At 40.1% G+C, this 18,598-nt stretch overlaps 1 protein-coding gene across 5 annotated transcripts in view; it reads right to left on the reverse strand.

Annotated features, from left to right (window-relative positions):
• The window catches only part of LOC124794679 (xaa-Pro aminopeptidase 1), a 142,475-nt gene that overhangs the window by 40,927 nt on the left and 82,950 nt on the right, over positions 1-18,598 (reverse strand). For all 5 annotated transcript variants that reach the window (XM_047258220.1, XM_047258218.1, XM_047258221.1 and 2 more), the window contains exons 6-7: positions 14,985-15,181; positions 869-1,010 (exon numbers count right to left, since the gene is read on the reverse strand). In XM_047258220.1, coding sequence (XP_047114176.1) covers positions 869-1,010; positions 14,985-15,181 — 339 coding nt within the window. The remainder of the gene's footprint in view (positions 1-868; positions 1,011-14,984; positions 15,182-18,598) is intronic.

Here is an 18,598-nt window from a genome sequence, read left to right on the forward strand (position 1 = left end):
TAATGAGAACTTTATATCTTCTTAGCAAGTATAATTACTCAAACTTCCTGGCAGATTAAAACTGTGTGCCCGACCGAGTTTTAATCTGCCAGGAAGTTTCATAACAGCGCACACTCCGCTGCAGAGTGAAAATCTCATTCTGGGTGTAATTACTCTATTTCACGTTAACCTCTGAACTGTAGATGCTTCACATTATCCACACAGGGTCTATTATGTGTATAGTAATAATAATAACGTAGTTGTGCAATGTCACTGAATTGTTTCCTTTATTGTTACCTGAAGTCTAAGAAACCAAACCAGCCTGTTGATAGTTAAATGGCCAAACCGAAACTGCTATGCATGCATTATTTTTGGTGTGTAAACAGAGACCAAGTTATGTATACAAATGTTTCCAAATAATACATACAGCTTTGTCAAATGGCATGAATAAATGGTGAAGAGATTCACACCAAGTTATGTGTTGTGATTGGAAGAGTGCATGGCATAGATTTCAGCCATGTCAGATTGGCAGCAGGCTATCTATGAAAGTCATTCTTATTGATGATATATAATTAGTGCAGTTAAGGGCTTCATTCAGTTTCTTGGTTTATGCATAATAAGTGGTGTGTGTGTGTGTGTGTGTGTGTGTGTGTGTGTGTGTGTGTGTGTGTGTGTGTGTGTCTCAACTCCAACCACAACTGCAATTGTTCCACAGGACAGGTTTGAAGCAGCTTGCATAAATATTTATCATCTCATTAATTCTATATACTTTCTCTTTGTCCGAGTAGACAACTAGACAATAATTCCTCAAGCTATACTATTTCAAACACAATATTATAAAACTGCAAGCACACAGGTAATGTGCAGACTAAATACAGTACGGAAGTACCTTGGATTTCAACATTATTCTTGATAGCTTTCATGAGTGCAATAGGTGTTGCTTCTGATACACGTTTCTTATCAGGAATAAGAGATGTGAGAGCATAACTTGCACCAGCACTTATCCAGATCTTTCCCTCCTGCTCTGAAATCTGAAAAAGAACCACTTAATGATCACTAAATATTTTAAGAAAAAACCTCATTACTGATAACTGAAGTCATTAATAATTAATATCTTAAACACACTATAAAATTAATTTTAATGAGTACATTTATTTTTATCAACAATTTTTGCTGCCCTCTGCCCCTCCCACCTCTAACCCCCCACAACCACCCACCACGCTTAAATGATTGTATGTCGTCCTTGGATGAACCATACTGCATCATTTATTTCCCAGTTTATCAATCTCATCTTCATCACTGTCACTGTACCACCCATTTGTCATTTACTGTTAAATAAAGGCCTCCATCAGACTCGCTGAATCACTGTATTATGTCATATACATTCACCACATGTTTTCTAATATCAGTCATTTTCCAGTATGTTGGCTCCTCTATCATTTCTTATCTCTTGCAATCCTATGGAGTACTTCATTGGCAGATTGTACACCTGCCTGCCTGGCTATACATCCCGTCCACCTCACTTTCATTACATTTTGTTGTTTGTTGTGGTCTTCAGTCCAAAGACTGGTATGATGCAACTCTCCATGCTACTCTATCCTGCGCAAGCCTCTTCATTCTGAGTAAGTACCGCAACCTACATCCTTCTGAAGCTGCTTAGTATATTCATCTCTTGGTCTTCCTCTACGATTTTTACCCTGCATGCTTCCCCCAATATTAAATTGGTGACCCCTTGATGCTTCACAACGTGTCCTACCAACCGATCCCTTCTTCTAGTAATTGTGCCGCAAATTCCTCTTCTCCCCAATTCTATTCAGTACCTCATTAGTTACGTGATCTATCCAACTAATCTTCAGCATTCTTCTGTAGCAACCACATTTCAATTCTCTTCTTGTCTTAATTATTTATCGTCCATGTTTCATTTCCATACATGGCTACACTCCAAACAAGTACTTTCGGGAAAGCCTTCCTGACACTTTCCTTGCCTTCACCAGTCTACATTTTACATCCTCTGCTTCAATCATTGTCAGTTATTTTATTGGCCAAATAGCAAAACTCATCTACTACTTTAATTGTCTCATTTCCTAAACTGATTCCCTCAGCATCACCTGATTTAATTCAACTACATCCCATTATCCTCATTTTGCTTTTGTTGCTGTTCATCTTATATCCTCCTTTCAGGACACTGTACATTCTGTTCAACTGCTCATCCAAATCCTTCACTGTCTGACAGAATTACAATGTCATCAGCAAAACTCAACGTTTTTATTTCTTCTCCCTGGATTTTAATTCCTACTCCAAATTTTTGTTTGTTTGTTTGTTTCCTTTACTACTTGCTCAATATACAGATCTAATAACATCAGGGACAGGCTACAACCCTGTCTCACTCTGTTCTCAACCACTGCTTCCCTTCTGTGCCCCTCAACTCTTATAATTGCAATCTGGTTCCTGTACAAATTGTAAATAGTCTTTCACTCCCTATATTTTACCCCTGCCCCTTCAGAAGTTGAAAGAGTATTCCAGCTAACATTGTCAAAAGCTTTCTCTAAGTCTATAAAAGCTATAAATGTAGGTTTGCCTTTCCTTAACATCTCTTCTAAGACAAGTTGTAGGGTCAGTATTGCCTCCTGTGTTCCTACTTTTCTACAGAACCCAAACTGATCTTCCCCTGAGGTCAGCTTCTAACAGCTTTTCCATTTGTCTGTATAGAATTCGTGTTCATATTTTGCAACCATGACTAATTAAACTGATAGTTCAGTAATTCACACACCTGTCAGTACATGCTATCTTTGGTATTTGAATTGTTATACCCTTCTTCAAGTGTAAGGGTATTTCCCCTGTCTCATACATCTTGCACACCAGGTGGAAGAGTTATAGTCACAACAATTGAGTCTTCCATTTCAGCTCATTCTATTATCAATATATTTGGATTCCTGTTCCTCCTCTTAATTCTAAACATCTATCTCTCCATTTCTCACTGAGAGATTCTCAGTTTTTTGCACTGCAAGACCATGTAACACTGCCATTTGTCCATTTCAGACATAACAAACTTTGTTTTTGAGAACTATTTAGTTTACCACAAACACTCCAAGGCCACATTTACTCTTCTGCTAATTTCTTCTGCTCTATGTCCAGTTATCTTCAAATGTCCTATCAAAAAACCTCATCAAATTGTTTAATGACTTTATCGTTAATTTTTACAGTTCTGTTTTCAACATACATTTTCTTAGCCTTATGAACCTCAATTTTCAAGCCTAATTTCACATCCTTTAAATCACTTTTTAATTTTACCAACAACAAGAGCAAACAGTTCTATGATGTCAGAAAAATGAAGGTGGTTCAGGTATATTCATTTAACATATATTTCTTTTTCACAGTTTAAGGACCAGAAACCATCCTCTATGGCTTCTGAAGAAAGTTTTGGGCACATGGAATCTCCCTGACTGCTTTCATCTGTCAGGTACTCACTACGCTGATGATGTTTAAAGTAGACTGTGTATATTTTTTGGTGAACCAAAACAGGATGAAGCAATGCCTTGTTTCTAAAGAGCTCTTTGTATAGATTTTATGAAAACTGAGTCAAAAGTTCTAAAAATCTGTGAATCCCAGAGGATTCCTGTGCTCTGTTATGTAACTATTACAAAATATTCTGACACACAACATATCATACATTTCTTAATGTGTTCTCTGTTGAAATTTCTAAGTATAAGTTTCTAAGTATGGGTCCATCCTCTCAGCTTCAAGCCCCTGTCATTAGTTACTGCATCACTCAAGGGGCACAAGACCTTGCTTTGGTTTTCAGTCTTTAGACTAGTTTGATGCCAGTTCCTATTTCTCCCTACCATAATTACACAAATAACCTACCTAGTATCCAATTAACCATTTGTGAATTTCCTGGATTTTTATAACAAATGTTCAATTAACTTGTTTTGATATGGGCTTCACATAGACCACTTTTTTCCCTACTCTTCCAAATCTCTTCAAGTAGCTCACCTTTTTTTTTTTTAACATCTTTCTATAGCACTAAATTTCACACAACTTGATACCCTATTTTGATTTACAATCATCCCTAAAATGGCTTGCTCCAGACATACATTTTTATGGAAGATTCAACTATTTTAAAGCAAGCACAATATACCTGGTGCAAGTAATAGCACAAAATATCATGCCTGTCATCCATAAAATGTTATTATAATCTATTTAATATTGGTAATACTATTCCATCAATTATGAAACTTTAACTGTGGGAATCCATCAACTTTCTTACTTACTGTTGAATATCTTACACACATTTCTGACACAGCACACAATTTCTTTTGTACCTGCTCATGAAACATATGTGGATGAAGTATTTGTACAGCTTTACCTGTCACTGTAAGGAACAATTGTGTCATCACTGGCATACACCAATGTGTTACACATGTTACTGTAGTACAAAAACCTATCTTTATAGAAGCATAAACACATGGAGCATACTGAATAAATGAAGGGATGATTTAGGTTGTTGATTTATGTACAGGTTATACACGATTCTATGGGGGAGAACTAATTTTTGATACTCAAGCACAGAGTGACTGGGTATACACACTACTTGACATATGATAAATAATCATGCATAAAACACAAAGCATCCATAACATGCACATAGAATCTATAATCCCTGTGATATAAACACGTTGAGTCTCAGTCAAGTACAACAAAGAGACTGCTAAACACTTGAGCTTTTGGCCAAAAGGATGCCTCCTAGGCTGTGTGCGCAAGCGCGCGCGCCCACACACACACACACACACACACACACACACACACACAGTCTACTGTCTCTTGCCACTGATGGAGTGGTAGGGTTAAGGAGACTGGGGGGGGGGGGGGGGGGGGGAGTGTAGGGGTGGAGAATGGTAAAGTGCTGTTTGTAGGAGCATGCAGGGACATGGTGGAGGAAAAGATTGGACAGCAAGATGCAGTGGAAATGTTGGGGAGGGGGGGGGGGGGGGGTTGAAGGAGAGAATTAGAGGAGAGGAAGAAGAAAGAAGACAACCAGCAGGTGCTTTGGTGGAACGGAAAGCTATATAATGGTGAAGTGTGAACAGGGAGGGGTGAAGCACAGGCACTAACAAAGGCTGAGGCCATTGAGGACAGGAAGGTTACGGGAACACAGACTTTACTGCAGGAAAAGTTTCCTCCTGTGCAATTAAAAAAAAAAGGTGGTGTTGGTAGGAAGGATCTAGATGGTGCAGGCTGTGAAGAAGTCACTGAACTGAAGAACATTTTGTTGGGCAGTATGCTCAGTAACTGGGTGGTCCAGCTGTCTCTTGACCACAGTTTATTGGTGGTCATTCATGCAATCAGAAATCTAATTGGTTGTCCTGCCCACATAGAATGCAACACAGTGGTTGTAATTTAGCTTGTAGATCACATGACTGCTTCTGATTGGATAGGTGATGCTTGTGACTGGGCTGGGTTAGTTTGTGGTGGGAGGACGTATGGGACAGATCTTGCATCTAGGTCTATAACAGGGATGTGAGGAATGAGACAAGGAGTTGGAAGCAGGTTTGGAAAAGAGCTGGACGAGGATATTGCACTGGCTTAGGGAGTGGCTGGTGAGAGGATAGTTGGTGCGATATTCCTAATTTCAAGGCACGACGAGATGTAGCAAAACCCTAGTGGAGAATGTGATATCAAACGTTCTCGTAATCCCTCTGGCCTCAACCTTCGTTAATACAAGTCCTTCACTTTCCTATCCCCTTCCACTGCTCCCACTCCAGCACTACACAACATTCTATTCCACCATCACATCCACAGAATTTTTTTCCCTCTTCTACTTCTCTCCTTTTTCACCCCCACCCCCACCCCTCGGGCTCCAGCTTTTTAAGCTCCTGCCTGCACCTACTCTGACTCCACCATGTCCCCAACATGCTACCACAAGCAGCAGTTTACCATCCTCCACTCCTACCCTGCTAACCCTCCCCCTTCCCACCACAGCCTCCTCCTTACCACCCCCCCCCCCACCCCACCCCCGATAGCTTCTCCCATCAAGTGCAGCTGCTGACAATGTGGCCTCAAGTGGTCAGAAACAGTGTTCTGTGGTCTGTGTGTGCAAGCTATACTATCATGACTGTGTGTGTTGTCTACTTTAGAAGGAGGCTTTTTGGCCAAAAGCTCACATGTTTAGCAGTCTTTTTGTTGTGTGTGTGGAACTCAACATCTCTATATGGTGAGTAGCAATATTTATTTTTCATAATATTGTACCCAAGTAAAGCTTTACTAGACACATTTTGATTTGAACTGCCCCGTAAAACCCCTAAAATTACAACACATCCTATAAAAATATACCAACAGAAACAATTACTCATATTCCATGAGCTAATATCAGATTTTGATAATTATAATTATCACTGCTAAGGTTTTGTAACTGACTAATTATAGTACTCTACAAAAATATATGGGAAAGGCGGCAACTCAACTACAGCAAATCAATGCATGGAGAACAGAAACACATAACAGAAAACAACATTCTTACTACTCTTTGAACATTAGCTCTTTTTCTAGCAATAGTAGTAGTGCCATTGGTGGAGTGGCTTGCACGCCTTAGCAATACAGATAGCCATACCGTAGGTGCAACCACAACGGAGAGGTATCTGCTGAGAAGCCAGACAAATGTGTAGGTCCTGAGGAGGGGCAGCGGCCTTTTCAGTAGCTGTGGGGCAACTGTCTGGATGATTGACTGATCTGGCCTTGTAACATCACCCAAAAAGACCTTGCTGCGCTGGTACTGTGAACAGCTGAAAGGAACGGGAAACTACAGCCGTATTTTTTTCCAAGGCATGCAGGTCTATTGTATGGTTAAATGATGATGGCATCCTCTTCGGTAAAATATTCAGGAGGCAAAATAGTCTCCCATTTGGATCTTCGAGTGGGGACTACTCAGAAGGATGTAATCATCAGGGGGAAACAAAACTGGCATTCTACAGATTGGAGTGTGGAATTTTAGATTCCTTAATCGGTCAGGTAGGTCAGAAAATTTAAAAACAGTAGTGGAAAGGTTGATGTTGCATGTAGTAGGGATTAGTGAAGTTCAATGGCAGGAGAACAGAACTTCTGGTCAGGTGAATACAGTGTTATAAATACACACACAGTCAAATAGGGGTACCACAGGACTGGGTTTAGTAATGGATAAAAAAACAGAAATGCGGGTAAGCAACTATGAACAGCATAGTGAATGCTTTATTGTAGTGGCTCTGAGCACTATGGGACTTAACATCTATGGTCATGAGTCCCCTAGAACTTAGAACTACTTAAACCTAACTAACCTAAGGACAGCACACAACACCCAGTCATCACGAGGCAGCGAAAATCCCTGACCCCGCCGGGAATCGAACCCGGGAACCCGGGCGCAGGAAGCGAGAACGCTACTGCACGACCACGAGCTTCGGACTTTTATTGTAGTCAAAACAGACATGAAGCCCATGCCTACCACTGTAGTACAAGTTCATATGCTAACTGGCTCCATTGAAGATAAAGAGACAGAAGAAACGTATGACAAAATAAAAGAAATTATTCAGATAGTTAAAGGAGATGAAAATTTAATTGAGACGGGGGACTGGAATTCATAGTAGGAAAAGGAAAGAAAAGAAAAATAGAAGGTGCATATGGACTCGGGGAGAGGAATGAAAGAGGAAGCCACCTGGTAGAGTTCTGCACAGAACATAACTTAATCATAGCTAACACTTGGTTTAAGAATCATGAAAGAAGGTTGTATACTTGGAAGAGGCCTGGAGACACTGGAAGGTTCCAGATAGATTATATAATGGTAAGACAGATATTTAGGAACCAGGTTTTAAATTGTAAGACATTTCCATGGGCAGTTGTGGACTCTGACCACAATATATTATTTTTGAACTGCAGATTAAAACTGAAGAAATTGCAAAAAGATAGGAAATTAATGAGATAGTACCTGGATAAGCTGAAAGAAGTGCAGGTTGCCAAAAGTTTCAAAATGATCATTAGACAATGATTGACTACTACAGGGGAAAGGAATACAGTAGAAGACAACTGGGTAGTTTTACGAGATGAAATAGTAAAGGCAGCAGAGGATCAAATAGGTAAAAAGACAAGGCCTAGTGGAAATTCTTGGTTAACACAAGAGATATTGAATTTAATTGATGAAAGAAGAAAATATAAAATTACAGCAAATGAAACAAGTGAATACAAATGTTTAAAAAGTGAGATTGACAGCATGAGCAAAACAGTGAAGCAGGAATTGTTACAGGACAAATGTAATGATTTAGAAACATATTTCACTAGGGAAAAAGTAGATACTGCCTACAGGAAAATTAAAGAGGCCTTTGTGAAAAAGAGAAGCAGCTGTATGAACATCGAGAGCTCAGTTGGAAAACCAGTCCTAAGCAAAGAAGGGGAAGCTGAATGGTGGAAGGAGTACAGAGGGTCCATACAAGGGAGATAAACTTGAAGACAATATTATATAAAGGTAAGTGGATGTAGATGGAGATGAAATGGAAGATACGATCCTGTGAGAAGAATTTGATGGGGCTCTCTAAGATCTACGTCAAAACAAGGCTCCATTCCATCAGAACTACTGATGCTCTTGGGAGAGCCAGTCATGACAAAACTCTTCCACCTGGTGGGCAAGATGTATGAGACAAGCAAAATACCCTCCAACATCCAGAATAAAGTTATAATTCCAAGTTCAAAAAAAGCAGTTGCTTGAACTATCAGTTTAATAAGTCATGACTGCACGATACTAATACAAATTCTTTACAGATGAATGGAAAATCTGGTAGAATCTGACCTCTGAGAAGAACGGTTTGGATTCCCAGAGAAATTTAGGAACATGCGAGGCAACATCGACCCTACGACATATCTTAGAAGACAGGTTGACTTAGAGAAATCTTTTGAAATTGTTGACTGGAATACTCACTTTTAAATTATGAAGGTAGCAGGGCTACAATACAGGGAGCGAAAGATTATTTACAACTTGTACAGAAACAAGATGGGCAGTTATAAGAGTCAAGGGGCAAGAAAGGGATACAGTGGTTGAGAAGGGAGTGTGAAACAGGGACAGGGTTGTAGCCTATCCCTAATGCTATTCATCCTGTACATTGAACAAACAGTAAAGGAAGTCTAAGAAAAATTTGGAGTAAGAATTAAAGTTCAGGGAAAATAAATAAAAACTTTGAGGTTTTCTGATGACGCTGTAATTCTGTCAGACACAGCAAAGGACTTAGGAGGGCAGATGAACGGAATGGACACTATCTTTATCTTTATACAAGATGAAGATCAACAAAAGCAAAACAAGGCTAATGCAATGCAGTCGAATTAAATCAGGTGACACTAAGGGAATTAGATTAGGAAATGAGACACGTAAAGTAGTATGTGAGTTTTGCTATTTGGGCAGCAACAAAACAACTGATGATGGCTGAAGTACAGAGGATATAAAATGTAGACTGGCAATGGCAAGAAAAGCCTTTCTGAAGAACAGAAATTTGATAACATCAAATACAGATTTAAGTGTTAGGAAGTCTTTTCTGAAAGTATATGTATGGAGTGTAGCCACATACGGAAGTGAAACATGGATGATAAACAGACAGAAACACAATAGAAGCTTTTGAAATATGGTGCTAGAGAAGAATGTTGAAGATTAGATGGGTAGATCAAGTAACTAATGATGAGGTACTGAACAGAATTGGAACGACAAGAAATTTGTGGCACATCTTGACCAAAAGAAGGGAACGGTTGAATAGGACACATGCTGAGACATCAAGGAAAGACCTGTTTTGTATTGGAGGCAAGTGAGGGAGGGGTAAAAAAATGTAGAGGGAGATCAAGAGATGAATACAGTAAGCAGATTCAGAAGGATGTAGGTTGCAGTACTTATTTGGAAATGAAGTGGCTTGCACAGGATAGAGCAGCATGGAGAGCTGCATCAAACCAGTCTTTGGACTGAAGACCACAACAACAACAACAACAACAACAGTACACACATTCACACACACAACCACACAGACACCCAAACACATTCTCCTGTGGCCATAGCAAGACTGTTTGGGTGTCTGTGTATGAATGTGTACTACTGCTAGAAAAAGAGCTAGTGCTCGGCATCTAGTGTGAATACTTTTCCGTTGTGTGTTTCTGTGCTTTATGGATCAATCCATTATAGGTGAGAGGCTGCCTTTCCTTATCTTACATATTGCACCATCCAAGAATTTCCTTTACTGTTACATAATATTTTGTAATGACATCTTATGTAAGTAGATGGCAATTTGTGTAGTATGCAAAGCACACACTGTATGTACAGAATCAGGTAGTCTCAAGCATTTCTCCATTGTTATACAAATTGGCAGTTGATAATCACATTGACTGAAATTGGAAACAAAGTGTTAACAATTCAGCAGCTTCTGGTGGTTTATTGTAACATCCACTTGATATTTACAAGTTGTGGCGCACTACCTGTGTCAGCTATTATGAACTTATGGTCTTCATCACTGCAGAAGCCAGATGTGGGTATGGTGCAGTAGCCCTCCCACGTCAATGAAAATCTCTGTACATACTAAAACCACCGACAGTGCCTCACTCACCTTCATATGGGCAAGAACTTGCCGATTTAGGCTCAACAGTTAAAGGCCCTTTCCAAATGGCTAAGAAAAGATGATAGTTAGCTACTTCACAACACAGTGCGAGGCTTAAAGATTACACAGCCTGCACACACTGCAACTCTGCAGCCTATGTGCATTCCGCACAAGTTTCGTGTGACTATGCAAGCTGTGTAGCATGTTTATCATTAGGCCAGATAGAGTCAGTCATCTTCAACTTCCGCCAAGCACTGCCTCAACTGTTTTATACAATTCACAAGTGAACACCAGGCAAATTGGGTACAGGCCTGCAGTCCTCTAGAACACACTACCCTCCCCATCTCTGCCATATGTTCATAATGCAACTCAAGCACCCACTGATCATACCAAAAGAGCACTTGCCACATTCCTCTCAATAAGATCCACAGCTGGAACAACCAAACCACAACCTAAAATTAAAAATATTTTATCCCTGCTTTAGAGGCTTCAGGTGGATAACCTCTACAGTGGCATGATCGAGTTGAGGTGTGGGTTGTTGTCAGGATGATTGGCGGAATCGCTGTCTTGGGAGTGTGCTATTGATGGCGGGTGTGGCAGAGCTGATGCAACAGGTGGCCAGTGGCCTGTTTGACACGAACAGCTCGGCAGGACAGCTGATGTGTGGAGTCCGCAGCAGCAAATCTACCATCTGGGAACGGGTCTGTAGCTCAAGCATGGTCCGCCGGAGGTGTGATAACTTGACACGATTCTTGTAATGGAAGACAGTCCTCAGCAGTGATGTCTGCCCTTGCAAGTGGGGCTGTACAGCATCAGTATTCCCACCCAGAGATAGGTGGTTAATCGGCTGCACTGGCTTGGTCTGGAGAGAGCCCGACGGTCGCCTACCAGTTAGAATGTGCCAGGTCCATCGTGGTGGACTTAGAACCAGCAGTAGGCCCATAGTTGGAGGAGGCCAAGGCTCATAGTGGCTGCTCACAAAATCGTGTCACCTCATTGCCCATAGAAGACCTCCCCTCATAGATGGTATTGCCAGAATGACATCCCTTTGCAGACGGATATCTCTTTGGCTAAAAAAGATGGGTACTCATTTTGCTGAAACACCACTTCTGACCATGTACACCAAAACAAGCCCTTAGCTTGGAGGCGTAGTAACAAGCCTGTTCACACTGTAGTCGCTCTGTCTTTCTGCTGTATTGACATTATCAAGTTGCTGGTCCCTTGCTCAGCCACTACGTGGACATCAACTGGTAGCATTGCTGCATCTGATGTAGTGCTGTTTTGGTTGGCTCTGCAACAGCAGTGGCATTGTCACTATTTTACTCAGTAGAGCCAAAAAATACTGACGGCACAACACTGCAGAGTATCATCCTTATACCACTATTCCTACAAAAACCCATAGCTCCAAGGGTCATACCCCTTTGAAAAACCTGGGTAGAATACCTGTTGCCTGCAGCTGCTTTCTTCTCTTATTACAGAACTATTTCTACAGCATGCTGTGTCCCATCAGAAACAAAGCTGTTTTTAAAAGAAGCCGTGTGGTTTGTTAATTCTGCTGCATATGCTGGGCAGTTTTCTATGTTGGCACTCTAAGGCACCAACAGCCCACACAAATGAACAGTCACCACAAACTATACACTGACAAGTATGGAGAATGTACCTCAGCACAAAACTGTCAGTAACAACTGTTTCAAAGGCCATTTCACCTTCATTCTTATCACAACAACATTTGTAATTGCATATGTGGGGGCTGTCCCTCAAAGACATTATATGCGCATACAATCATTCTAGGCTCTGTCTCCAATAGTTCCTGTCCTCTACGTATCACTATTCCTTCCCATTCTCCTCAAACTAGCTTTGTTCTATACAATGCATCTTCTTCCTCTCTTTCTAACTTCACATTTCTCACTACTCCATCGCTATCTTTCTTTGATTACATCTCTGTCACTGTTATTACCACTCTTTTTACTCCCCTCATCAGCCCCAGCTGAAGCCATTACTCTCCACTCCCACACCATGACTCCATGCAAATAAATAGATAGATAGATAGATAGATAGATATAGAGAAAGTGTGATATCTGATGTACAATTGTGTATAATTGTTAGTGGCATGTATGTCAGTCACGTTTTCCTCTGTAAAGTAACAGTCTGTTCCCACATCTAACAATTATTCAGTAAAGTAAAGCTACTAATTAAAACATCAATAATATTACAAAAAGGATTGACTGCTACTCATTGTAAAGATGACTCGTTGAGTTGCAGACAGGCACAACGAAAAGACTGTTACACAGTATAGCTTTTGGCCAAAGAAAAGCACGCGCGCGCACACACGCACGCACACAGATTCACACAAGCAAGCACACCTTGTGCACACATGTCCAGCGCGTGCACACACACACACACACACACACACGCACACACACACACGCACACACACGCACGCACACACACGCACGCACACGCACACACACGCACACACACGCGCGCGCGCGCACGCACACACACGCGCGCGCGCAGTACACCTCGTGCACACATGTCCACTACCACTGGCAGCTCTGATCGCAATGCAACTGTTGTGGGAATAGTTGGGGGAAGGGGGGGGGAAGATATCTGGTGGGGCATGCAGGGCTACATGACGGCCTGACAAAACTGCTGGGAAGTGGGGTGCAGGAAAAACAGGGAGCAAGAGAGGAGAGGAGAGGAGAGGAGAGGAGAGGAGAGGAGAGGAGAGGAGAGGAGAGGAGAGGAGAGGAGAGGAGAGGAGAGGAGAGGAGAGGAGAGGAGAGGAGAGGAGAGGAGAGGAGAGGAGAGGAGAGGAGAGGAGAGGAGAGGAGAGGAGAGGAGAGGAGAGGAGAGGAGAGGAGAGGAGAGGAGAGGAGAGGAGAGGAGAGGAGAGGAGAGGAGAGGAGAGGAGAGGAGAGGAGCAATTAAAGGGCTGCTGGCAGTAGCAGTCATGTGCATAAGGTACACTTGTGTGTTTGTTTGTGTGTGTGTGTGTGTGTGTGTGTGTGTGTGTGTGTGTGTGTGTGTGTGTGTTTCTTTTCTGAAGAGGGCTTTAGCTGAAAGCTATAATGTGTAACAGTTTTATCATTGTGCCTGTCTGCAACTCAATGGGTCATCTTTCCAGTGATTAACATTCCATCATATTGTTTATAGGTACTAAATAAACCTTTTTCCTAAAAATAATGCAAATAATAATGACAGAACAAATTAACTATATCACAGTTTTAGAATTACTCTTTCAGTTATACAAAAATGTGCTGTAAATACTTTGTTTGTAATTATTCATTTAACAAAGGAGACCATACAAAATTAATGCTAAGACATTCAACAAGGAAATGGGTTACCTGTCCTGCAGGGAAAACAAGTTGTGAATATTCTTTACTTTAAAACTGTTTGCCTGACTAGACATAAATCCCGATATTTGCCTTTCTGAAATATTTGATCCAGTTTCGCTGGAGAATAAATCAAATGCTTTGTATTTATTCAGCTAAAATTACCAATTTACAAGGTTAAGCACAATGGGGAGAGTGAATTAGAATTCCTTCCCTAAGGAAAGATAGGGCATTAACAGTTTCTCTTTTGCCTCTAATACACACCATTCTGAGATAATTGACCAACTATCTTTCACTCCACTGCAATAGTTAAATTTGAATGTTTGTTTTCATAAATGCTGTTATCTGGGCAACAAATATTTGATTGGCTGCACCACAGCTGTCAAAACTACAGTATTTCACTGTCCCTTTACATACAACCAGTTTCAGGCTTTACACTTATTCTCATGTACAATACCAGAACAGGAGACGTGTTCAGTATTTCGCAATTACGCACTTATCAGAACAGCACACAAATATTACAAATTCATACAGGCGATGGAATGTGGCATTACATATATGACTTGGAAGCCAAGCAAAAGTGAAGTTGTGGAAAAAAGCTTCACCATCATTACAGAGGAAAACAAAACAAGTGAGGATCAACATGAAAATAATGTTGGTTTGTATTTCAACATGAAGGGAATAGTCTAAAAATTACGGCATGCACTGTGATGATCAAAAGCTATGCCAGTCCATCTGGAACTACTTTAGGTCAGGAACTTCACATTTAGGTCACTCACATGATACAGGCCCATATGACCTTCCTCTTCTCTAGAATGAAAAGCAGCATAAAAGGGAATTTCCGGAACACACAACAGGTGAAACATTTTGTTAGACAAAAAACACAGTATTTATGAAAGCAAGCACTCCAACTTAACTTATGGTTCCATATAGATGATGGTTGGTCAGTTGATATGAGGCAATGTGTAGGAACGACACTCAGCAAGAGGAGAACCTGTCAGTACCACTCCTCTGCTTACAGGAAAGCAATTATCAATCTGTTGCACTTAATGATACACTCTAACAAAGCACAATAAATGATAAGTACCTGCTCAGTAAGTACATCTTGTATTTTTTCATATGGGTGGATCGTGATGCACAGATCTTCCTGGTTAAAATGTTGCCGCACAGATGGTGTCAGCTTACATTCATCCATGAAGAGGTGCACACTGTGCATCGTGACAAGAGCATACGAGAAGAACACTGGATTATACGCAATATCTGAGCCACGAAGATTTAACAGCCCTGTCAAAAAGAACAGAAACATGAATGTGAATGTTGATGACTTACTCAATGCTGCAAAATGTTACTAGGCACTAACATTACATAATTATGATGGAAACCTAAAAAAAGTGAAACCTAAAAATGGAAATTAATATTTAGGCACTTATCTTTTCCCAAAAATAATTATTTTTCACAATTTCCTATACTTCCTTTCACTGTAAAGCAAGAACTTAAAAAATTGGAAAAGTGAGAGAACAGTATTTTGAAAGCAATATGTCTGTCAGCCCTTGCACAGTCTGTACCGAAATATAATTTAATCAAACTGAATACTTGGAAAGCTGATGAAAGAAATTGCAAGACTGAAGATTAATTGTGTTATAGTAGGTAACATCTCACATTTGATGAGATGGGAGCATTGTCAAAGCTAAAAAAGACAAATCTGCCACCAAAATGAATACAGAAAAGGGAAATTCCATAGAAGAAAGGAGGGGATGACAGGAAGTAGCAAAGGGAAGATTATGAAGTTGTTTTTGTACCTACTCTCAGTTGACTTCAAGGCTATGAATCTGACAAGACAGACTATTGGGAGATCATGATCTCTTCCTAAGAATATGCTGCTTATATACTTCTTGAGAATGCAGTCTCTCCCTCTCCCTCATTCTCATTCTCCCCGCCCCCCTTTCTCTCTCATTCTTTTTTCAAAAATGCCCTCCTCTGAGGGGCTGTGAGACAGTTAAAAGGTTGCTGGGCTTGACTCCATACAATATGGCATATTGCAAGCATTGTAAGGTCAGATAGCATTTGTTTAAGGGATTGTCAAATAATGTGCATACTGCAATAGAGAACCCCAAAAGCCATGGGAACTAGTACAGAGTGTCATACTAAACTGAGGTAGTGATAAAGACTTCACACTGGCAATGCTTTACAAGAGAGATTGCTTCCCAAAAAACTAAGAGTTAAGAGGACCGAAAGTACTCTAAATTAAAACAGTTATAGAGTGCATTGACAAGAATATTTTGATGTATTGCGTCCTCTCTCACTCCAAGCTAGATTGCTGCACCTTTTAGGAACTGCATTAATGTTTATAACATAAGCTCCCACATCTTCAGTTACACTATACATAATTCTTCACTTGACCAAGCAGAAACTTTCATCATTCAAGATTTTCGAAGAAGGAATAAAATGAGTGACTTTTGTAGCAAAAAGATGAGGGAAAGCTAAATAAATATGCTAGCAAGTGATGGCAACATTGTGTAATATGCACACAGCTGTGCATGTTATTTAGCATTTGTGCTAAATGATATTACTTAAGATTATGGTTTTGAAGTCCACATACATTATAACAAGAATCAGTAATTATTTCCTCTGAGTGGCTGTCACACTACAATCTGAAAGTCCAGGATTTGGTCTTGGTGGTTCTACGTATATTTTTCCCTACCTGGCACTTGACTGAATTGAAATCCCACACTGCATTGTGTACATTAAAAATCTACCATTATAAATGCTAGGTGCCTACAAAGCTGGGCAGGTGTGCCACTTTGTGTGTCATGAGCCATGGTGTACAGAGACTACCTTTCAGGACAGCTGCACATTTCGGTAGCACAAAAATCATTGGTTGTACATCCGAAGATTTACAGCATTGACAAGACACAAGGGGAAGAATAGATAAAAAGAGGTCACCAAGGTCTTTTGTTGTTCATATTAATATCTATGGTTTGATCTTTATCATTGCTAAGATTTATAATAAACACATGTAAAAGCAATTGGAGTCTAAAGTCATCTGCCAAGATCTTGTAGATAAGAAAGGAAAGAAGCACACACAATTTCAAGGTACACTTTCGTCCCTTAAGATTGAAAACTCCCTACAGGTGGATACCTGTACAACGATCTATGAGCTAGGCATCAGAAGGTAATGAAATAATTGTATTAAATAGAACACTATGGCATTTAATTTTGTATCCAATGCAAAAATACGTTCACATAAACTATCGCACAATTAAGAATTTTGGATGTGAACTGCTTAAGAATGAGTTTTCAAGAGAACAGTGAATAGAAACTACATTCCACAAAATAAAGTGGAATTTTAAAAGTCTTTACATCCCCTAAAAACTGAATACTTTGTTCAATAGTCACAAGAGGAGGAGGAATATTTGGAAAAGGTCAGGAGATACCAGTATGAAAAAATTCCAGTTAGATTACATCATGGCCACAAAGATTTCAAAATCAGAAATAAGAACAGCGAGAAATTTATCAGAATTGGGACTCACAAAGTAGATGAAGCTGAGAAATTCTGCTACGTAGGCAACAAAATTACCCAAGAAGAATGAAGCAATGACAAAGCAATCTAGTACTGGCAAAAAGGGCATTCCTGATCAAAAAAGTACTAGCACCAAACATAGGCCTTAATTTGAGGAAGAAATTTCTGAGAATGTATGTTTGGAGCACGGAATTGTGTAGTAGTGAAACATGGACTGTGGGAAAACAAACGCAAGAGAATTGAAGCATTGAGATATGGTTCTACAGAGGAATGTTGAAAATAAAGTTGACGGGTAAGGTAAGGAATGAGGAGGTTCTTCGTAGAATTGCTGGGGAAAGGAAAACATGGAAAACACTGACAAGAAGAAGGGACCGGATGATGGGACGTCTGTAAAGACATCAGGAAATAACTTCCAAGGTACCAGCAGGAGCTGCAGAAGGTAAAAAATGTAGGGGAAGACAGATATTGGAAAAAATGTGGAGGAGGATTTTCACAGGCTGAAGTTAAGCTCAGTATATATTAATGAGGTGAAAAGAAAGAAATAACCACTTCTTTTAGGAAATACAATAACTACCACACCAAAATACAAGGTGCCAAGTAAATAGGTACAGTGGTTATGGGACTTTAATCATTTTTTCGAGGAACAGAATTCAAGTCTCCATCCAGCCTTCCAAACTCAGCCATTTCTGGGATGTCCTAAATATATCAAGGCAAATGCCAGGATGGTTCCACTGAATTTCCTCACCAATCCTTGTCCCACCACACTTGAGCTCTGCCTTTGGTAACCACATGATCGACAGGATGTTCACCTAATCTTCCTTTCCCCATGGCATAGTGTACTAGTTGTTGGCATGGTTTATAAGTAGGAAATTGGTAATACAATGAGCTCCCTTGAGCAACATGCAAAAAATTCTTGATATAAAAAATATAGTGGTGAACACCAATCTACAGATTTCCAACTGACATTGCAAGCTGATTAATTATAGGCTCTACGTGAGGAAATTTAGAAAGCAATAAAATATGAAGATCAGATTTATGAGCCAATGGGGAAACAACAGGAAAAGGAGGGAAATACAGCAATCTTATTGGAGAAACTGGGAAAGAGGAAATGAATGAGAAAAAGAAAGGATTCTGTCACTTTCCAAGATCTTTCAGCTAGTTATTGCAAACATGCTTAAAAA

The sequence above is a fragment of the Schistocerca piceifrons genome, chromosome 4 (assembly GCF_021461385.2).
Source record: "Schistocerca piceifrons isolate TAMUIC-IGC-003096 chromosome 4, iqSchPice1.1, whole genome shotgun sequence".
In the NCBI taxonomy this organism is placed as follows: domain Eukaryota; kingdom Metazoa; phylum Arthropoda; class Insecta; order Orthoptera; family Acrididae; genus Schistocerca; species Schistocerca piceifrons.